This window comes from Salvelinus fontinalis, chromosome 7 (genome assembly GCF_029448725.1).
Source record: "Salvelinus fontinalis isolate EN_2023a chromosome 7, ASM2944872v1, whole genome shotgun sequence".
NCBI lineage: Eukaryota > Metazoa > Chordata > Actinopteri > Salmoniformes > Salmonidae > Salvelinus > Salvelinus fontinalis.
Genome location: NC_074671.1, coordinates 66,780,268 through 66,803,461, shown reverse-complemented (window position 1 = coordinate 66,803,461; position 23,194 = coordinate 66,780,268). Strand labels below are relative to the sequence as shown.

The window sequence follows — 23,194 nt, the reverse complement described above, 5'->3', positions numbered from 1 at the left end:
TTTTTTTGGTACTATTTTGTAATCAAGATTCCTTTGCTCCTTGTTCACTTTGCTGCGCTCTGGCCTGACCTGAGGAAGTGGATGAAACAGAAGCCCTGGGTGAGATGTTTCAGCTTTCTTCTTGCTTGCTCCAGTCTCACGGCTAGCTGAGTCAGTATTTGGTCATGCTGCCACCTGAATTTTCCATTGGTCAGACCTGCGTGGCAGGAGGAGAGCATGTGCTTCAGAGTGGCTGGTCGTCCACATAGTGTACAGCTGTCTGGGCTGTTTGCCAACCCCCACGTGTTAAGGTAAGTTGGTGTGGAGAAAACATTGTACACAGAGCAAAGCAGAAACTTAATCCGCTACCCTTCCATGTTCCAGGTGAGTGCCCTCTCTCTCACGCTCCCACAGCATGTCCAGCTGCCGTGTTTTTTCATGGCTACAACTCTGACATGCCTATTTTCTTCCTCAGCCTTTCAGACCTCCATCTGCACCACAGCACTACTTTGGATCTGCTTTCTTCCAGCTTGACCTGGATGTGTATCCCAGACCCAGCCTGTCTTGGTTTTACCGACCCAACAATGTTACCGTGACCTGGATGTGCATCCCAGACCCGCCTCCGTGAGTGCTGCGCTGGTTGACCACTTGCAACCGGTTCTGACCTCGATCTCTGCCTGGCGAACCCTCTCATCCTTGCTGTCTCGCAGCATCATAGGCTGAAATGCTTTTGTTGTCCTGTAGTCCTCTACCACAGATGTAACTGGCAGCTGCAGCCTGTGCTGTACTGGCCGATGGAGCAGGAGCTTCTTAATCAATTTTAAGTGCGTCCCTCCTAAAATGACCAAATGTGGCCTGAGGGGAACATTTGTTTGACACCCCTGGGCTACACTGTCTTAAGCTATTTTCTGAGATATTGTGTAAAATTGTGTTTTTTCTCACTATAAGAAAACTAAAACAAACATTAGCTTAAAAAGACCACATAATTACATAATTATTGAACACTTTTATTCCAAAATTCATTGGACAACTTCTGAGGGACTAGTCGTCACAGTAAATATACTCTACGTGGATACAAAATTGTGTGCAGTATATTGTATATTATAGTACAAGTGGAGAAGTTTTACAAACTAGGTTTGAACTTGCAGCCCATCAGTTAGATGTCTGTGAGGAACAAGTTGGAAATGACACAGTGTCCTGCTGTGTGTATGATTCTACTTTATCACTTTGCTTTCCTCGCCATAGACTGAACTTCCTAGTGTGAAGAGGGATCCCAGAGCTAGAGACAGAATTCAAAGCACTTGACATCTTTTTCTTGACAATTGATGTTCTTGCTGTGAACAGAATGAAAATCTGCAAGCCCTGTGGTGCGAAAACAAAAACAAAGACATTATCAAGTATTTTCAGGAACACACAAGGACAAACAAAAGGTAGCGTTTCCATAAAGACCAACTCGATTTATTTATGTTTACTAGGTGTCTAATTTTCAAATCAATCATGTCTGGATTATGTGGTACAATAGTATTTACAGTTTACATTTTAGTCATTTAGCAGACGCTCTTATCTAGAGTGACTTACAGTAGTGAGTGCATATATTTACTACCTGAGTGGTGGTGAGTACACAGAAGGAAATGTTGAGTATGGTGTACATGGTCTGGTTCTGTGTAATGAGCAACAGATAGCCCAGGATCCAGGAGAGACCGAGCACCACAGCCAGAGAAAAGCTACTGAGGAACTTCTTCTTCATCGATGTGTGTCTTGTACTGGGAAACATAACCAACATACTTAGAATGCTGTAATAGACTGCTGTAATGCTGTGGTAGAAGAACATTTGACTTCCAGTGGGTGAGTGGGTTAGAGCAGGGTGCTAATTCAATTTGATGATTTGCTTACTAATGACTGAATTAATAATAAAATAATACATTTTATTTATAACAAGCTTTTCATTGAAAGACAATTAACAATTAAGCTCGTCAGTAGGCATTTAAATCAAGACTGATCTTTATGACTACAACGTTCTACTTTGTGTCCCCAAAATGCCCTAGTTAACGTTACCTGGTTAAATGTGGGTTGGTCTTGCATGTTGTAACTGCAAAATATACCAACACCACTGTGTTGAAGATAAGCATGAACGCCACAGGGATCAGGAACCCCCAAAACATTGGCAGCTTGAAGTCAAAGTTCCCCTTTGGATCGAGGGCAGCAAGCCAGCAACTGAGAGGTCAAATGAATGAGTTTGCGAGTGGGACAGTGACAAAACAGGACACCAGTGATTTGAATAACGTGGTATAAAGTAAACGTGGTGGGTGGCATAAGTAAACAAGAGACCTTTCAACACAATGGATCGTTCTTTTAGTTTTTTACAACTTTTAAAATTGCTCTTTACCATCGTTAAAAGCATGTAATACGATCATTGATAGGGAAAAGCTTTTACAGTATAAATTATATTGATAGTACAATATAGTTCACATGAGAGATAGATCACCTCAAACTCGTGGCTTCAGCCAATCACTGTCCCCATGCAACCTACACTCTGCCAATGCTCTGACCGTGCATCCTGTGATTGGTCAGATGCTCCTAGCTAGCTCGTCAGGTCCATTGCATGCTCTCTCAAGTGTGTCAGTATTAGCAGGGCCTGAACTGTGTTGTTTCCAGTGTCAGAGCGTGGGTAAACACATGTGTATGGGATGCGTGATTACAAAAAATCATCCCCATATACATCCCTATGTGCATCTTCTCCTGTGTGTGAATAAAGTTCCTGTGTGTGTTAACTCTTGGACTGCCTTAATCCTCTCTAACCGGGGGCGGTGTCAGTGGGTCATAGACTAGTAAATATGTTGAGCTGGGTCGCTCTCAGTACAGTATAGAGAAGTAGTATAGTACAATTCAGTACAGTAGTTGTATAGTACAGTAATGACTCACAATTCCTCCTGCCTGTAACCCAGTGGATCATCCACTCTGTAACTAATTCCTAAGGTGAGGGCCACCACAACCGCAGGCAGTCCTAAAGACAGAGAATGATGTTGTTATTTCCTGGTAGTTTTGCATGCAGCCATGTACAGAGTATTCTAAAAAGTATTCAGACCCCTTGACTTTTTCCACATTTTGTTACGTTACAGCCTTATTCTGAAATTGATTAAATAAATGTTTTCCTCATCACTCTACACACAGTACCCCATAATGACAAAGCGAAAACAGGTTGAGAAATTGTTGCAAATTTATTGAAAACAAAATACAGAAATACCTTATACCTTAGCAAAAACCAAGCCACGAGGTCGAAATAATTGTCCGTAGCGCTCCGAGACAGGATTGTGTCGAGGCACAGCTCTTGGGAAGGATACAGAAACAATGCTGCAGCATTAAATGTCCAAGAACACAGTGGCCTCCATCATTCTTAAACGGAATAAGTTCGGAGCCACCAAGACTCTTCCTAGAGCTGGCCTCCTGGCCAAATCGAGCAATCGGTGGAGAAGGGCCTTGGTCAGGGAGGTGACAAGAAACCCAATGGTCACTCTGACAGAGCTCCAGAGTTCCTCTTTGGAGATGGGAGAACCTTCTAGAAGGACAAGGGTCTCTGCAGCACTCCACCAATCAGGCCTTTATAGTTGAGTGGCCAGACATAAGTCACTCTTCAGTAAAAGGCACATTACAGCCCGCTTGGAGTTTGCCAAAATGAAACCAAGATTGAACTATTTGGCCTGAATGCCAAGTGTCAAGTCTGGAGGAAACCTGGCACAATCTCTACGGTGAAGCATGGTGGTGGCAGCATCATGCTGTGGAGATGTTTTTCAGGGTCAGGGATTGGGAAACTAGTCAGTAACAAGGGAAAGAGGGACGGAGCAAAGTACAGAGAGATGTTTGATGAACAACCCTAAGCACAGGAGTGGCTTGGGAACAATCTCTGACTGTCCTTGAGTAGCCTAGCCGGACTTGGAGAATAAACTGGATGAGCTCCGTTCAAGACTATCCTACCCACGAGACATTAAAAACTGTATTATCTTATGTTTCACCGAGTCGTGGCTGAACAACGACATGGATAATATACAGTTGGCTGGTTTTTCCGTGCATCGGCAAGACAGAACAGCTGTCTCCAGTAAGAATGGTCTGTGTCTATTTGTCAGTAACAGCTGGTGTGAGAAATCAAATATTAAGGACGTCTTGAGGTTTTGCTCGCCTGACATCGAGTATCTCATGATAAGCTGTAGACCACACTATTTACCTAGAGAGTTTATCTATACTTTTCATAGCTGTCCAAACCGATGCTGGCACAAACCGATGATGGCACTAAGACCGCGCTCAACGAGCTGTATAAAGCCATAAGCAAACAAGAAATTGCGCTCCTAGTGGCCAGAGACCTTAATGCAGAGAAATTTAAAACTGTTTACCTATTTTCTACCAGCATGTTACATGTGCAACCAGAGGGGGAAAAAATCTCTCTCAAAAAAAACCTCTAGACCACCTTTACTCCACACACAGAGATGCGTACAAAGCTCTCCCTCACCCTCCATTTGGCAAATCTGACCATAATTATATTCTCCTGATTCCTGCTTACAAGCATAAACTAAAGCAGGAAGTACCAGTGACTTGCTCAATACAGAAGTGGTCAGTTGACGCATATGCTAAGCTACAGGACTGTTTTGCTAGCACAGACTGGAATATGTTATGGGACTCATCCGATGGCATTGAGGAGTACACCACATCAGTCACCAGCTTTATCAATAAGTGCAACGATGACGTTGTCCCCACAGTGACCGTATGTACATACCCCAACCAGAAGTCATGGATTACAGGCAACATCCGCACTGAGCTAAAGGCTAGAGCTGCCACTTTCAAGGAGCGGGACTCTAACCAGGACGTAAGAAATCCCGCTATAACCTCAGACGAACCATCAAACAGGCAAAGAGTAAATACAGGGCTAAGATTGAATCCTGCTACACCGGCTTCGACACTTGTCGGATGTGGCAGGGCTTGCAAACTATTACGGAACAAAAGAAAGCCCAGCCAGGAGCTGCCCAGTGACAGATGTATTACCAGGACGTATACTCCAAGCATGTGCTGACCACCACCTGGTAAGTGCCTTCACTGACATTTTCAACCTGTGTAAATGTGATAACTTTTTTATTTTTAATAAATGTTTCAAAAAATGGAAAAACCTGTTTTTGCTTTGTCATTATGGGGTAGTATGTGTAGATTGAGGGGGGGGGGGGGGACAATTGAATCCATTTTAGAATAAGGCTGTAACGTAACAAAATGTTGAAAGGTCAAGGGGTCTGAATACTTTCCGAATGCACTGTACAGAGTATATACTACACATACATCCTCTAAAGACATAACATCACTATACAAGTAGCTTTTAAGTTATAGTTCAGGCTTATTAGAGCCTGAAAATATCACCTAGCATTAGTTTTGGTTCAAGGAGGCCAGGGATAATGCCATCCAAAGCCCCTGAAACAACAAAATAATTTATTTTTCTCCATGCTGTCCTACCCCATCCGATGGCCACGGTATAGGCTGTGAACTGTGACGGGCTGGTGGCCAGGCTGTTTCTGATCATCAGGAAGACATTTGTGGAGTACAGCGTGTTCCAGGTGAACGTCCCCAACAGGAAGTACTGCAGCAGGACCGCCACTGCAGTACAGGGCCCTCTGTCCTGCTCTGTGTGTGTGTCGGACGGGGGGAGAATGTTGTCCTCCTGTATTTCAGGTTTGTCCAGCTGTTTATGAGGGTTGTCCACTCCCAACATGAAGAGGAGGGTGAAGATCAGGAGACACACGCAGACGCTCACTAAGAGGACTGTTGGGTTGGTTTTGCGTGATTTCCTGGGGATAGGTGATAGACAACACTATGTCAGGGAAGTTATATACGTAGTTATGGATGTGTTGGTTCATTAATAGCGGGTTTCATAATGGTTTCACCTATCAAGTCCTGTTGGATCAGACAAAGGGCTTCTTTACACTATTGAGATGAACTGAATATTTTGAATTGGTTCTGGAACCCTGTAGGATCTTACCTGGTTGTGATCTGGAATGTTATTGTATATTTTGAATTGGTTCTGGAACCCTGTAGGATCTTACCTGGTTGTGATCTGGAATGTTATTGTTAAACTCAACCCGATGATGGACATGGAGCATCCCAATATGGTGATCCAGTTTAGCGCCTCAGCGTATTTAAAATCCCTCCTGAACGACTGTAGAAAGAAAATAAAAAATACATTTCAACACTAAGTTTCTGTCACAGTCATAATGCATAAAGTCATCACCCTCATGTGTCTGGATATGCTGTGGTAAACCATAGGTCAGCGGTTCCCAAAATAGGGGTCACGACCCCTGATATGAAAATGGGACTGCAGGAGAATTTCCAAAATCCTGCTAAAGATTTAAATAATAATACAACTAATTTATATAAAATATTATAATATTGTCTTTGTATCTCAAAATCATTGTAATGTGGTTAACCTTAAAAAAACGAAATAAATTATTCAAATATAAAATTCAACCAGAAAGCGCCCTTAGACCGTGGGAAAAGGCCACACTTGACCGCTGCACTTGAATCATTCCCACTTAAGGTGACCACATTTGAAATACAAAAAAGCGGGACAATAGAAGGATTTGCGGGACAGTGTAACCTACCCTGTACCTAACTTCAAAATAGGCCAATGCATCATTGCTGTCAATTTGTGAACGAAAATTTCATTTTTTTTTAGCTGAAACATTTTTTTTTGCCGGTGCTACAAACAGCTATATCAGTCTGCTAATACAGGACTAGTAAAGGCCCAATGCACTACTTTTGTGAAAATATTATTATTTTGTATTTCTGATTTTTCAGGGGGTGCAGCACACTCAGCACCCTACTTTACATTTACATTTAAGTCATTTAGCAGACGCTCTTATCCAGAGCGACTTACAAATTGGTGCATTCACCTTATGATAACCAGTGGAACAACCACTTTACAATAGTGCATCTAACTCTTTTAAGGGGGGGGGGGGGGGGGGGTTAGAAGGATTACTTTATCCTATCCTAGGTATTCCTTAAAGAGGTGGGGTTTCAGGTGTCTCCGGAAGGTGGTGATTGACTCCGCTGACCTGGCGTCGTGAGGGAGTTTGTTCCACCATTGGGGTGCCAGAGCAGCGAACAGTTTTGACTGGGCTGAGTGGGAACTGTACTTCCTCAGAGGTAGGGAGGCGAGCAGGCCAGAGGTGGATGAACGCAGTGCCCTTGTTTGGGTGTAGGGCCTGATCAGAGCCTGAAGGTACAGAGGTGCCGTTCCCCTCACAGCTCCGTAGGCAAGCACCATGGTCTTGTAGCGGATGCGAGCTTCAACTGGAAGCCAGTGGAGAGAGCGGAGGAGCGGGGTGACGTGAGAGAACTTGGGAAAGTTGAACACCAGACGGGCTGCGGCGTTCTGGATGAGTTGTAGGGGTTTAATGGCACAGGCAGGGAGCCCAGCCAACAGCGAGTTGCAGTAATCCAGACGGGAGATGACAAGTGCCTGGATTAGGACCTGCGCCGCTTCCTGCGTGAGGCAGGGTCGTACTCTGCGAATGTTGTAGAGCATGAACCTACAGGAACGGGTCACCGCCTTGATGTTAGTTGAGAACGACAGGGTGTTGTCCAGGATCACGCCAAGGTTCTTAGCACTCTGGGAGGAGGACACAATGGAGTTGTCAACCGTGATGGCGAGATCATGTACTTCATCTATCTATATATATCATCTACTTCCCACTGCTTATATATTTCAGTCTCTTATGGCTATTTACTTACTTTTCTAGCTCTTCATCAGAAGCATGTTTTTTGTAAGAAGTTAGGAGGCCTGACGATCCTCTCCAAGTTTAGCAGAAATTTAGGCTGAAAGGATTTGAGAAATATTTGTTGACGAAAGGCCTATGACATAGGCCTATGTCTCGTCTTGAGCTGCAAAAATATCAGATATCAATAATGATAGTCTCAATGTCAACAGTGAATAAGTGACTCCAGGATGTTGGCCTTCTAGGCAGAGTTGCAAAGAAAAAGCTGTATCTCTGTCCATTGTGTTCTTTTGCCAATCTTAATCTTTTATTTTTATTGGCCAGTCTGAGATATGGCCTTCTCTTTGCAGCATCCCGGGGTCGCCTCTTCACTGTTGATATTGAGACTTGTGTTTTGCGGGTACTATTTAATGAAGCTGCCAGTTGAGGACTTGTGAGGCGTCTGTTTCTCAAACTAGACACTCTATTGTACTTGTCCTCTTGCTCAGTTGTGCACCGGGGCCTCCCACTCCTCTTTCTATTCTGGTTAGAACCAGTTTGCGCTGTTCTGTGAAGGGGTAGTACACAGCGTTGTACGAGATTATCAGTTTCTTGGCAATTTCTCGCATGGAATAGCCTTCATTACTCAGAACAAGAATAGACTGACGAGTTTCAGAAGAAAGTTATTTGTTTCAGGCCATTTTGACCCTGTAATCGAAGCCACAAATGCTGATGCTCCAGATACTCAATTAGTCTAAAGAAGGCCAGTTTAATTGCTGAATTTAATCAATCAGCACAACAGTTTTCAGCTGTGCTAACATAATTGCAAAAGGGTTTTCTAATGATCAATTAGCCTTTTAAAATGATCAACTTAGATTAGCTAACCCAATGTGCCATTGGAACACAGGAGTGATGGTTGCTGATAATGGGCCTCTGTATGCCTATGATCAATTTGATGATATATTAATTGACCAAAAAATGTTGCTTTCTTTCAAAAACAATAACATTTGTAAGTGACCCCAATTGAACTTTTGAATGGTAGTGTATATTCTTTCATAAGCGCAACGTGACTGCAAGAGAAAGGTTGGAATGCCTGACTGAAATACTGGACAAACCACACATTTTTTCCCAAAAAATTGATGTTTAACTTCTTGATAAAATGCGGGACATGACTGTTTGGTTGCGGAGTAAAGGGCCAAAATTCAGGATTGTCCGGATACAATCCAGGACTTGTGGTCACCCTATTCTCAGATGAATGGCAAGGCCCACTACTGTATGAAACCACACACTATTTCAGAGATATTACCACCACAATAGATATGGTGAAAACAAGGTGTGGGGAGGCTGAGGCACAGAAACATTAATACCTTTGTCAGATAGCACAGTAAAAATAAGAATTCATTGGCCTCTCGAGTGACGCAGCGGTTTACGGTACTGCATCGCAGTGCTAGAAGCATTACTACAGACCCGGGTTCGATCCCAGGCTGTGTTGCAGCTGCCAGCGACAGGAGACCCATGAGGCGGCGCACAATTGGCCCAGCGTCGTCTGTGGGTTAGGGGAGGGTTTGGCCGGCTGGGATGTCCTTGTCCCATCGTGCTCTAGCGACTCCTTGTGGTGGGCCGGGCGCACGCACGCTGACTTTGATCGCCAGCTGTACAGTGTTTCCTCCGACACATTGGTGCGGCTGGCTTTGGGTTAAGCGAGCAGTGTGTCAAGAAGCAGTAAGCAGTGTGGCTAGGCGGGATCGTGTTTCGGAGGACGCATGGCTCTTGACCTTCCCCTCTCCCGAGTCCGTACGGAAGTTGCAGCGATGGGACAAGAGAGTAACTACCAATTGGGGAGAAAAAGGGTTTAAAAGTACACAAAATAACAACAAAATCAAATTAAGCATTTACGCTATAGCTAGCAATCAATAGGAAACTGACTGAACCTCTCAAAAAGTCCCCAGCTTTCCAAATGGACGTTAGCTGTGAGGGCCAAGATGCACATTCCTTTACTTTTTTTGTTCGCTACATGTCGGGGATGTTATTCACGAAGACAAATTGTTCTGTCTCACAATTCCTCGAGCATGAAACTGCATAAAGGATGCGCTGCGTGACTATATTGACAAAAAACAGAATCCATGGGATCGAATAGCGTGCAAAAAACAAACACTTGGTTGACTTTCTTTGTAATGAAAAGAAAATACGTCTCGTTGCCTATGTAAATGATATATTTGGGAGACTGAACGAACTGAACGCAAGCATGCAGGGGAAATACAAAAACATTCTACAGATGAGTGACCGATTCAGTGAATTCAGAGAAAATATTTATTACTGGAGAGAAATCTGTTTGACTGTGATCCTACCTCAGTTGACATGCCGGTAAGTGAAATCGAAAACAGATTGTGCTGTCATATGACCGAATGTTGCAGATAATGCATTTTGGTTCATGACCCAAAGGGAATAAATACCCAGCCGTCTCCCTCTGAGTATTAAAACTCATGGTACCCTTTGACAGCTCATATCTGTGTGAGGCTGGAATTAGTGTACTAGTCTGCATTAAAACCAAATATCGATCCAGGTTGGAAGTGACAGCAGAGATGAGGTGCGCATTGTCAACCACACCCCCTGACTTTGAGAACCGCAGACACTACATGCATCAAGTCTCCTATCTCACTAGTGGTGGTGAGATTGTAGCAAATTGGTCTGACAATGTCTCCTGACTATCATAGCCCCACATTAAAAGTATGTGATGGTGAGTTGAGAAGACAATCAGAAACACTGTTAGAATGTTTTGCAACTGACTGCCATAGCCCATCTTAATTACTACAAAAAAATCTACATGTTTCGGGTCACGAGAATGATCAGATATCAAAATGGGGTCATGGGCCAAAAAAGTTTGGGAACCCCTCCATAGGTCAGAGTGTGGTCAGTAAAAAGGGAGATTAGGGCAACTAGCTACTCACCATCAGCACAGCGAAATTAGTGGTGTGATTACAGAAACATCGCAGGCCGTCTTCTGAGTGGTTGACTTTGGAGCAGCCAAAGGTGCTCCAGTCTTTCAATGTGTAGTTCCATGACACGCAGGCAAAGTCATAGAGGGAGGCGTTGGGGACAACCTGAGAAGTGAGAACAGAAACAAACTCACTGAAAATCCTTCAGAAAAACACATGCATGCAAGTTAATTATGAAGCATAACAGGTCATTGTACATGTGGGAAAGATGTAGTTACAATTATAGATGATATTATATACTCAATACAACATATGCTTCCTTGTTCCTTGTGGCGCATAAGTGTCAATGGATAACTTAGATCAGGAGTGTCAAACTCATTCCATGCAGGGCCTGGTTTTAGTTTTTTCCTTTCATTTTAGACAATCAGATGAGGGGAGTTCCTTACTAATCAGTGACCTTAATTATCAATCACATACATGGACAGAAACAAAAACCCACAGCCACTCGACCCTCCGTGGAATGAGTTTGACACATGTGACTTAGATAATGAATAACTTCCCAACACGTTTCCCAGAGAATTTGGACCACTTTGTGTTTATTGATTTCAAGAGAAATCTTACTGTGGGCTTGAAGACCATCTCAACATGTAACCCAGACACCTGTCCCAGGTTAGCAGAGATGACCGTTCTGCTGGTCCCTGAAGAAGCACTGAAAGCACTGGACCTGAAGAACCGGTCGTTTTGGTAGAGTACAAAACCAATGGAGTGGTTTGTGTTTTTACTATGCAAAACTGACTGGAGTAAAATTGAAAGAAAGGGGAGAGGGAGAGCGAAGGGGCGAAGAGAAAGCGAGTGGGAGGGAGAGCAAGCGAGAGAGAGATTGTTGTTCATATACATGAGTAGCTTGACCTTGCCTTGTAGGCTTATCGTGGAAGCCAAATTACTTCTCATTATTTTACTTATCCATATTGAATTGAATTTATTTTGGGTAACAGACATACACCAAAATGTACAATGTGGACCCAGAGGATATTAATTGTATTAAGTATTAATTAAACGTTTGTTTCCAAAGTGGTCCTCGATGGTAAAAACAATAACACGGGGCGGCAGGTAGCCTAGTGGTTAGAGCGTTGGGCCAGTAAACGGAAGGTTGGTGGATCGAATCCCGAGCTGACAATCTGTTGTTCTGCCCCTGAACAAGGCAGTTAACCCGCTGTTCCGAGGCCGTCATTGTAAATAAGAATTTTTTCTTAACTTACTTGCCTAGTTAAATTAAAAATAAAATATGTATAATGATTAAAAAGGCAAAACTAAATTACAAACAACCATAAATATCATGCGACTCAGCTTTATAGGACAATCTAAATGTAGTCACTGCTGACCTGATTTCTGAGACCACAAAGAGCTAAGCTCTCTCTGTGATATCAATTTAAGGAAATTGAATCTTGAGTTCATACACTATGCAAAACAACATTGACTGACCTGATGGGAATTTTATGACAATCTGGACATCGCTAGCACCTCCTTTGTCAGCTATCAGTTCAGAGGTATTTGTGTTGAGATGAATTCCGTTTGCCACAAAATTGCCAGAACTTCCTGGAGAAGGAGATTCATTTGATTTAGCAATTTAAAGCAGAACAATTTATAGTGTTACTTCTGTATTTGTCTGTAGAACAACAGATACAATCCATACCAAACCTTACTGACCAACAGAGGAAACATTAGAAAAATGAGAAGTTTTACCCAGTCTGTCAACACAGATATAAACCATCACTTTAAATGCCAGTATGTAGGTTCACTAGCAGTCTCTCACCAGTCAGAGCAGTGAACTGGATCCCTACTGAATCACTTGGTAGTTGGACAGACTGGACTACCAGGTTGGGCTGAACCACCAATGACACATTATTGTGCTGGTCCAGGGAAAACTTCTCCAGGGTCTCTGTGAGGCTGGGAGAGAAACACAGAATAACAGTGTACATGCACCATGCAGACACGCACAGAGGCACACAAACACACACGCACGCTCACACACACACACACACACACACTCAGTACAAACACAGTACTTTTGGACAGCATCTCTCTCCTGTGAACTCTCCTCACTGGAATTCAGCAGCTGACTGATGGTTGTTACAGCTGCCACTGCGATGTCCTGCAACATGATCAAAACCAGGGGATGACCCTCAAGTGTTCAAATCACTGCAGTAACAACCTCACGTTTCTCTCCAGAACATGTCATAGTACGACTTGATTTCAAAACATGTTTTACCTCTGTGATATTTGCAGACTGAAGCATCGTGTTAGCTATTTGAGCTGCTGTGGTGATGTTGTCAGCTGACAGCTGCTCTGGTTGGGAGGTCAGGATCTGAGTACTGAAGGCTAACTCTAGTAAATCACCTGAACTGCTGGAGATCTGAATAGAGACAGAATGATTTTTATTCATTTTATTTTAGTTTTTCAACAGAACATTTTACAAGTGGCAGCAACATGCTGAACTGTGAGTACATTTGGATATTACATTACCAGTACTAACTATGTGGCTCAGTTGGTAGAACATGGCACTTGCAACACCAGGGTTGTGGGTTTGATTCCCACAGGGCAACAGTATGAAAATGTATGCACTCACTACTGTAAGTCGCTGTAGATAAGAGCATCTGCTAAATGACTAAATAAAAAGTAATGTAAAACACAAGAAATAAAATAAGAATGTTCCTCATCAACTGTTAAGCAGAATAAAGGAACAGAATACATGAGCTGAAGGTAAGAGCCAGTTGTTACTGATCTTCAGACTGTAAGATCCACTCCTCATAATGATGACTGTAACTGACTCAAAGAAAGATGAATGCTAAATTGAGACTGGTCATAAATCAAGATAATTAAAAAAATATACCTATTGACGTACATTTCCTTGAATGTCACTGAGGGTAAATTCACACTGCAGAATGTGAGGAGGACCAAACATTGGAGATCCAGTGTCATTTAAACATCTTGCTGAGGCTTCTGGTAAACCGGCTGGAGGAAACAAGACAAAAAGGTAATCAAGGGCCTCCAGAGTGGTCTAAGGCACTGCATCGCTGTGCCACTAGTGATCCTGGTTCGAGTCCAGGCTCTGTCACAACCAGCTGCGACCGGGAGACCCATGGGGCGGCGCACAATTGGCCCAGCGTCGCCCGGGTTAGGGGAGGGTGTGCCCGGCAGGGATGTTCTTGTCCCATCGCATGCATACTGTCAGGCCGGGCGCAGTGCACGCTGGCACAGTGTTTCCTCCGACACATTGGTGCGGCTGGCTTCCGGGTTAAGCGGGCATTGTGTCAAGAAGCAGTGTGGCTTGGCTGGGTTGTGTTTCGGAGGACGCACGGCTCTCGACCTCCCGTACGGGAGTTGCAGCGATGGGATGACAAACTACCAATTGGATACCACAAAATTGGATGAGAAAAAAACAAAAAATATAATCAAGATTAGTGTTATCTAATACAACATTCATTAGGATTGTAACAAATAAAAAAATGGTTTCATTTTAGGTGAATAAAAGTACCATACCACTGGTTGTCTTCTCATCACACAACTCTTCTGAATAAGCAGACCAGCCAACTGTAGTTCTTGGGAAGGAGAATCCATCCTTGATGGTGGAATTGCAGAAATTCTCTATCGAAATAAAATATATTTCAACATGGACCAAATGTGTGACTGCAAACATGAAATACACATTCTGAATGTGAGATCCAAGGAATAGTGTTGTGGACTGTGATCGTGAGATCCAGGGTTATGTACAGTCGTGGCCAAAACTTTTGAGAATTACACAAATATTATTTTTCACAAAGTCTGCTGCCTCAGTTTGTATGATCGCAATTTGCATATACTCCAGAATGTTATGAAGAGTGATCAGATGATTTGCAATTATTGCAAAGTCCCTCTTTGCCATACAAATGAAGTGAATCCCCCAAAAACATTTCCACTGCATTTCAGCCCTGCCACAAAAGGACCAGCTGACATCATGTCAGTGATTCTCTCGTTAACACAGGTGTGAGTGTTGACGAGGACAAGGCTGGAGATCACTCTGTCATGCTGATTGAGTTCAAATAACAGACTGGAAACTTCAAAAGGAGGGTGGTGCTTGGAATCATTGTTCTTCCACTGTCAACCATGGATACCTGTAAGGAAACACGTTCCGTTATCATTGCTTTGCACAAAAGGTCTTCACAGGCAAGGGTATTGCTGCCAGTAAGATTGCACCTAAATCAACCATTTATCGGATCATCAACAACTTCAAGGAGAGCGGTTCAATTGTTGTGAAGAAGGCTTCAGGGCGCCCAAGAAAGTCCAGCAAGCACCAGGACCATCTCCTAAAGTTGATTCAGCTGCGGGATCGGGGCACCACCAGTACAAAGCTTGCTCGGGAATGGCAGCAGGCAGGTGTGAGTGCATCTGCACGCACAGTGAGGCGAAGACTTTTGGAAGATCGCCTGGTGTCAAGAAGTGCAGCAAAGAAGCCACTTCTCTCCAGGAAAAACATCAGGGACAAATTGATATTCTGCAAAAGGTACAGGGATTGGACTGCTGAGGGTAAAGTCATTTTCTCTGATGAATCCGGGAAAAAACTTGTCTGGAGAAGACAAGGTGAGCGCTCCCATCAGTCCTGTGTTATGCCAACAGTAAAGCATCCTGAGACCATACATGTGTGGGGTTGCTTCTCAGCCAAGGGAGTGGGCTCACTCACAATTTTGCCTAAGAACACAGCCATGAATAAAGAATGGTACCAACACATCCTCCGAGAGCAACTTCTCCCAACCATCCAGGAACAGTTTGGTGACGAACAATGCCTTTCCCAGCATGATGGAGCACCTTGCCATAAGGCAAAACTAAGTGGCTCGGGGAACAAAACATCGATATTTTGGGTCCATGGCCAGGAAACTACCCAGACCTTAATCCCATTGAGAACTTGTGGTCAATCCTCAAGAGGTGGGTGGACAAACAAAAACCCACAAATTCTGACAAACTCCAAGCATTGACTATGCAAGAATGGGCTGCCATCAGTCAGGATGTGGCCCAGAAGTTAATTGCCAGGGCGGATTGCAGAAGTCTTGAAAAGGAAGGGTCAACACTGCAAATATTGACTCTTTGCATCAACTTCATGTAATTGTCAATAAAAGCCTTTGACACTTATGAAATTATTGTAATTATACTTCAGTATTTCATAGTAACATCTGACAAAAATATCTAAAGACACTGAAGCAGCAAACTTTGTGGAAATTAATATTTGTGTCATTCTCAAAACTTTTAGCCACGACTGTACAGTATAGTAGTGTAGTGGTGTGGAGTGGAGTCAATGGTAGATCCAGGGTTAGGTATTAGAGGTCTTCCGATTATGATTCTTCAACGCCGATACCGATTATTGGAGGACCAAATAAAGCCAATAGCGATTAAATCGGACGATTTTTAATATATATATATATATTTGTAATAATGACAATTACAACAATACTGAATGAACACTTATTTTAACTTAATATAATACATCAATAAAATCTATTTAGTCTCAAATAAATAATTAAACATGTTCAATTTGATTTAAATAATGCAAAAACAAAGTGTTGGAGAAGAAAGTAAAAGTGCAATACTTGCCATGTAGAAAAGCTAACGTTTATTAAGTTCCTTGCTCAGAACATGAGAACATATGAAAGCTGGTGGTTCCTTTTAACATGAGTCTTCAATATTCCCAGGTAATAAGTTTTTGGTTGTAGTTATTATAGGCTATTTCTCTCTATACCATTTGTATTTCATATACCTTTGACTATTGGATGTTCTTATAGGCACTATAGTATTTCCAGCCTAATCTCGGGAGTTGATAGGCTTGAAGTCATAAACAGCGCAACGCTTGAAGCACAGTGAAGAGCTGCTGGCAAATGCAGGAAAGTGCTGTTTGAATGAATGCTAACGAGCCTGCTGCTGCCTACCACCGCCTAGTCAGACTGCTCTATCAAATCATCGACTTAATTATAATAAACACAGAAATATGAGCCATAGGTCATTAATATGGTCAAATACGTAAACTATCATTTCGAAAACAAAACGTTTATTTTTTCTATGAAATACGTAACCGTTCCGTATTTTATCTAACAGGTGGCATCCCTAAGTCTAAATATTGCTGTTACACAACCTTCAATGTTATGTCATAATTATGTACAATTCTGGCAAATTAATTACGATCTTTGTTAGGAAGAAATGGTCTTCACACATTTCGCAACGAGCCAAGAGGCCCAAACTGCTGCATGACTCTGCTTGCACAGAACGCAAGAGAAGTGACACAATTTCCGTAGTTAAAAGAAATTCATGTTAGCAGGCAATATTAACTAAATATGCAGGTTTAACAATATATACTTGTGTATTGATTTTAAGAAAGGCATTGATGTTTATGGTTAGGTACACATTGGTGCAACGGCAGTGCTTTTTTCGTGAATGCGCTTGTTAAATCACCCGTTTGGCGAAGTAGGCTGTGATTCGATGATAAATTAACAGGCACCGCATCGATTATATGCAACGCAGGACAAGCTAGATAAACTAGTAATATCATCAACCATGTGTAGTTAACTAGTGATTATGTTAAGATTGATTGTTTTTTATAAGATAAGTTTAATGCTAGCAACTTATCTTGGCTCCTTGCTGCACTCGCGTAACAGGTAGTAAGCCTGCCACGCAGTCTCCTTGTGGAATTCAATGTAATCGGCCCAAAAATGCCGATTACCGATTGATATGAAAACTGGAAATCGGCCTTAATTAATTGGCCATTCCGATTAATTGGTAGACCTCTATTAGGTTTAGTAGTGTAGTATTGTAGAGGAGTCAATGGTAGATCCAGGGTTAGGTATAGTAGTGTAGTATTGTGCAGTAGTCTGAATGGTAGATCCAGGGTTAGGTTTAGTAGTGTAGTATTGTGCAGGAGTCTGAATGGTAGATCCAGGGTTAGGTATAGTGTAAGTGTGAGGATTTACCCTCTGAACAGGTCTCTCCGGTCCACTCATCAGGACAGATACAGACTCCACTCTGCAGCTCACCACCGTTGATACAGTCCAGAGGGGTTGTGGTGGGAGAGGGGAGACTGATACTGGTGATAGGGATAGATGTAGGGTAACCAGTAGTTGGAAGACCAGAAGTATTTAGGTAACCAGTAGTTGGAGTGTCAGTAAATGGAGGGTCAGGGGTTAAAGGGGCAGCAGTAGTTGGGGTAGTTATGTCAATGGTGGTTGGAATGGCAGAGGATGTGGTGAGATTCCCCTGTGGAAAAGAGACTTAAAAAAAGTGAATTAATTCAGTAAACCACATAAAAAAGGGTACATAGTGTCAGTTCCTATAATCATAGCAGATGATCCATGCTGTTCAAGTTTCATTGTGTCTGCATCAGTGTAGAAATGTTTTCTACTGTACTTTATGAGAGAAATACGTCATTATCACTGCCAATAAACGGTTGACAGCAAAGGCTACTCTGTTATCAACTGAATCTAAGACCTGACAGTAGTCGATTTACAGCCAATAGTGTCTGCATAAAAATAAACTGAAACAATGTCTTCATAGACACTAATACAGTTGAAGTCGGAAGTTTACATACACTTAGGTTGGAGTCATTAACACTCGTTTTTCACTCCACAAATTTCTTGTTAACAAACTATAGTTTTGGCAAGTCGGTTAGGACATCTACTTTGTGCATGACAAAAGTAATTTTTCCAACAATTGTTTACAGACAGATTATTTCACTGTATCACAATTCCAGTGGGCCAGAAGTTAACATACACTAAGTTGACAGCTTGGAAAATTCCAGAAAATTATGTCATGGCTTTAGAAGCATCTAATAGGCTAAATTACATAATTGTAGTTAATTTGGAGGTGCTTCTGTGGATGTATTTCAAGGCCTACCTACAAACGCAGCGCCTCTTTGCTTGACATCATGGGAAAATCAAAAGAAATCAGCCAAGGTACCACGTTCATCTGTACAAACAATTGTACGCAACTATAAACACCATGGGAACATGCAGCCATCATACCGCTCAGGAAGGAGACGCGTTCTGTCTCCTAGAAATGAACGTACTTTGGTGCGAAAAGTACAAATTAATCCCAGAACAGCAGCAAAGGACCTTGTGAAGATGCTGGAGGAAACAGGTACAAAATTATCTAAATCCACATTAAAACGAGTCCTATAAATCGACATAACCTGAAAGGCCGCTCAGCAAGGAAGAAGCCACTGCTCCAAACCGCCATAAAAAAGCCAGACTCTGGTTTGCAGCTGCACATGGGGACAAAGTTTGTACTTTTTGGAGAAATGTCCTCTGGTCTGATGAAACAAAAATAGAACTGTTTGGCCATAATGACCATCGTTACGTTTGGAGGAATAAGGGGGAGGCTTGCAAGCCGAAGAACAACATTCCAACTGTGAAGCACGGGAGTAGCAGCATCATGTTGTGGGGGTACTTTAATGCAGGAGGGATTGGTGCACTTCACAAAATAGATGGCATAATGAGGCAGGAAAATTATGTGGATATATTGAAGCAACATCTCAAGACATCAGTCAGGAAGTTAAAGCTTGGTCGCAAATGGGTCTTCCAAATGGACAATGACCACAACTATACTTCCAACAAAGTCAAGGTATTGGAGTGGCCATCACAAAGTAATGACCTCAATCCCATAGAAAATGTGTGAGCAGAACTGAAAAAACGTGTGCGAGCAAGGAGGCCTACAAACCTGACTCAGTTTCACCAGCTCTGTCAGGAGGAATGAGCCAAAATTCACCGAACTTATTGTGGGAAGCTTGTGGAAGGCTACCCGAAATGTCTGACACAAGTTAAACAATTTAAAGGCAATGCTACCAAATACTAATTGAGTGTATGTAAACTTCTGACCCAATGGAAATGTAATGAAAGAAATAAAAGCTGAAATAAATAATTCTCTCTACTATTATTCTGACATTTCACATTCTTAAAATAAAGTGGTGATGCTAACTGAGCTAAGACAGGGAATTTTTACTAGGATGAAATGTCAGGAATAGTGAAAAACTGAGTTTAAATATATTTGGCGTGTATGTATATTTGTGTATGTATATTTGTGTATGTATATTTGGCGTGTAAGGTGTATGTACACTTTCAACTTCAACTGTATATCCTTCGCAACAAAAAGACATAACATCAATCAATCATTTAAGAAAAACTCAACTTCAAAATTCATAAACCAAACTGTAAAAACAGTAAGGTTATAATCAATTGATAAGTTAAATGTATCATACATCTTTGCACACCGGAAGGGAAAGCCATTTTCCGATACAGTTCTCCATCATACAAGAAACTTAACCCCAGCATCAAACACTGAGTATACCAAGGATGCTGGCCCATGTTGACTCCAATGCTTCCCACAGTTGTGTAAAGTTGGCTGGATGTCCTTTGAGTGGTGGACCATTTCTGATACACACAGAAACAGTTGAGAGTGAAAAACCCAGCAGCGTTGCAGTTCTTGACACAAACCGGTGCGCTTGGCACCTACTACCATACCCCGTTCACAAGCACTTAAATCTTTTGTCTTGCCCATTCACCCTCTGAATGGCACACAAACACAATCCATGTCGCCTCCCCTTCATCTACACTGATTGAAGTGGATTTAACAAGAGACATCAATAAGGGAAAAGAGCAGGTGTTCTTAATGTTTTGTTCCCTCAGTGTAGCCTGAACATCTTAAATCACCCTGAATGAATAGAATATAGAGCAAGTCTTACCTGTGGTAAAGACAGCCATAATCCATAGCTCCTTCATCTCTGCTGTTTCCAGTCATCCAGTGTCAGCAGACTGCACATTATTAGGACGTCTGTTGGTCTAATGCTGTGCTGCTCTCCACCTGTCACAGAGACTGCAGTAACGTGCAGATACCAGTGAATGATTTACTATTGAAATTAAGGGGGAAGTTCTGTACATTACTGGGGGAAGGGGGAAGTACTGTACATCAACGTTGTCAACAGGATCAGTAAAGACAATGACACAAATTCTTTGAAAATAGATTAGATATGACTGGATGAATAAATGAGATACACATGGATGAATACTGTGAGGACCAGTCAACCAATAGCATTAACCTTCTCTATGCAAACCATTATTTGTTGCAGCTGGGAAGGTATGTTTTGGTAAACAGAAGAAAAAAAATTCCACTAGAGCAGGTGTAATTAGATCTCCTGATTCGAGGGTTAGATAAAAAAGGTGATAACTGTCTTGGAGGTTTGGATTAGAATTTGAGGCCACTAGACGGTGTACTTCTCTAGAACAGGGGTTCAATGCTGAAGTACATGTCACACAAAACTCATCATATACTAAGAGAAAACTGTTCCAATGAAAGGAAGTTGTTCCTTAAGTAACAAGACAGATGAACCCAACTGCAGAGATGATAAATGATGCCGTTACATTGACATTATTAATTAATTCAATAATAGCCTAGACGCATAGCTGCTACAGCATAGCCATTTATTGTTATTTAACAATGTACATCTCATTTAGAAACAATTAAATTGTTGAGTACTGTCAACATGAAAATGTGCATTGACAGCAGCACACAACCATATGGACGCAATCTGACCACTGCTCTTGCCTTTCTCTTAACCCTTTCCGTTCAGCTCTGGATGCCTCCTCTCATTAAGGCCACATCATGCCCTGACCTAGTCATGGGTATGTCCCAACTATAACTCCTGCCTCCTGAAGTGTACACTCGTTCACTATTTCACCCACAAATCTAAAAACATTGGATTCGCAGTGGCACTGTCCAAAGCAGGGATGGGAAACTGCTGGTCCGAAGTTGGCCCACGAATACATTTCCAAAAATGAAAGAGAAAAAAATGAGGAACTCAGTCGGGTTCTCAACTTACTGTTGAAAGTTAGAATAGTAGAAAACACAAGGTGCAATTTCAATGTTTGGTTGTATATCAGCAGTTTCTCTCTTGTTATGTCAGTCACTGATATTCACTCAATTAGCACATGTCAGCTAACATTTGTTTAGACTGGTAAGATAGTCTAGCCAGCGATCTAAACTTGTAGTAATCATGGTTGAATTACCAACTGGGGAGGGGCCCAATTGGTTTTGTAAGAAACTCTCACTCAGATATCATAATAAAAACTGCAAACATTTCTCTCCACCCTATTGTTGGGTGAGAAATTTCAGGAAATTAGCTGAAAAACTGCACATTTCTCTCCACCAAATTGCAAATTATTAGAATTCCATGAAGTTACAAAATCTCTTCTCCCCATGGCAAATTGTGTAGAATATCAGGAAATGAATTCTAAAACGTACTTTTTTCCTTCTCCATTGTCATTAGGGGGGGGGGGGGGTGTTCTAAAACTTTGCGCTCGCAAGGTAGGACACATACAAAATTCCACTTAGGGCCCCCAAAAGGCTCTGACTGTATGTGTGAATGAGTTTATTTATTTCTTTACCTTTATTTAACCAGGCAAGTCAGTTAAGAACAAATTCTTATTTTCAATGACGGCCTAGGAACAGTGGGTTAACTGCCTTGTTCAGGGGCAGAACAACAGATTGGTTCTGATTTCTGTGTGCAAGTAGAAAAACATGTTGACTCACCCTACTTGTAGAGAAACGCCAATGCCACCTCCTCGCTTTCATGTTGAGGACATGGTCTATCACTCTGTCATATAGAAGTACACGCTTTTATTTGTTTGTTGTCTTTGGCTACCTGGCTAAAATGCTTGTTCGCTAGCCTAACTTCAATTCGAGGCAACATTAGCGAGTTAAAACATTAGCCTTCTACATCTAACGTTACTGTATTGAACTTCCAACTTCCATCCTCTCTGGCACAACAATGCCATTATAATCATTGGCCATTACGGAGGATAAATAGAACCACATGTCCAAAACCCTAGCTCCATCCATGGCTAATTTAGGAAAGGGCCATTTTTTTGCTAGCTAGCCACCGGAGGACAACAACACAACGAGAAGCAACAATTCAAGTTTATCAGTCAATGAGTATGCTGGCAATGGAATTTGAAAGGAGTGACGCCAAAATCCAAGCTTGCTTTCCTTGACACTTTTTTTTGGTGAGCCAGTATGGAGCCAGATAGCTGCCAAAAGGTTTAACGTACGCATCGTTAGGATAGTAAGAAAATCCATATGTAAATTGTTAGGCTCATAAGAAATGCGTGAAACGGAAACGTGAAATTTCATCTGTGAACATATGAACACCACGTTACGATTACAGACAAACATTTTAGGCTTGAACAAATCTGACATAATAATACCTTTCAGAGTTTTGCCAGTTTCATCTGAATTTATGAAATTGCTTCTTCCAATTATTGACAAACATCCACTTGTAAAGAAACAGACTGTTAAGGCTCCATGGATTGAAGAGGAATTTAAAAACTGTATGGTTGAAAGGGATGGGGCAAAGGGAGTGGCTAATAAGTCTGGCTGTACATCTGACTGGCTTACTTACTGCAAATTGAGAAATGATGTGACTAAACTGAACAAAAAGAAGAAGAAACTTTATTATGAAGCCAAAATCAATGATATAAAGAAATGTGTAGT

At 42.0% G+C, this 23,194-nt stretch overlaps 1 protein-coding gene across 1 annotated transcript; it reads right to left on the bottom strand.

Annotated features, from left to right (window-relative positions):
• Window positions 1–1,030: 1,030 nt before the first annotated feature.
• On the bottom strand, window positions 1,031–23,157 carry LOC129860006 (adhesion G-protein coupled receptor G7-like). The gene is made up of 18 exons (XM_055930317.1): window positions 22,909–23,157; window positions 22,235–22,298; window positions 20,391–20,521; window positions 17,629–17,925; window positions 14,180–14,284; window positions 13,542–13,651; window positions 12,909–13,052; window positions 12,706–12,791; window positions 12,453–12,586; window positions 12,122–12,235; window positions 11,261–11,430; window positions 10,652–10,804; window positions 6,054–6,166; window positions 5,467–5,798; window positions 2,902–2,983; window positions 2,035–2,193; window positions 1,583–1,742; window positions 1,031–1,341 (listed from the first exon to the last, which is right to left on the bottom strand). The coding sequence occupies exons 3-18, from the start codon at window positions 20,425–20,427 to the stop codon at window positions 1,132–1,134; spliced, it is 2,406 nt and encodes an 801-aa protein (XP_055786292.1). The 5' UTR covers window positions 20,428–20,521; window positions 22,235–22,298; window positions 22,909–23,157; the 3' UTR covers window positions 1,031–1,131.
• Between the last annotated feature and the right edge of the window lie 37 nt (window positions 23,158–23,194).

What these genes read in the sequence shown, in the direction of transcription:
- LOC129860006 (XM_055930317.1), bottom strand. Translation starts at nt 20,427, where the DNA reads ATGAAGGAGCTATGGATTATGGCTGTCTTTACCACAG. An exon ending in TATGGCTGTCTTTACCACAG is followed by an intron (nt 17,926 to 20,390) that starts GTAAGACTTGCT and finishes ACTTTTTTTAAG; the next exon opens with TCTCTTTTCCACAGGGGAAT. An exon ending in TGTCATAAAATTCCCATCAG is followed by an intron (nt 11,431 to 12,121) that starts GTCAGTCAATGT and finishes TACTCCAGTCAG; the next exon opens with TTTTGCATAGTAAAAACACA.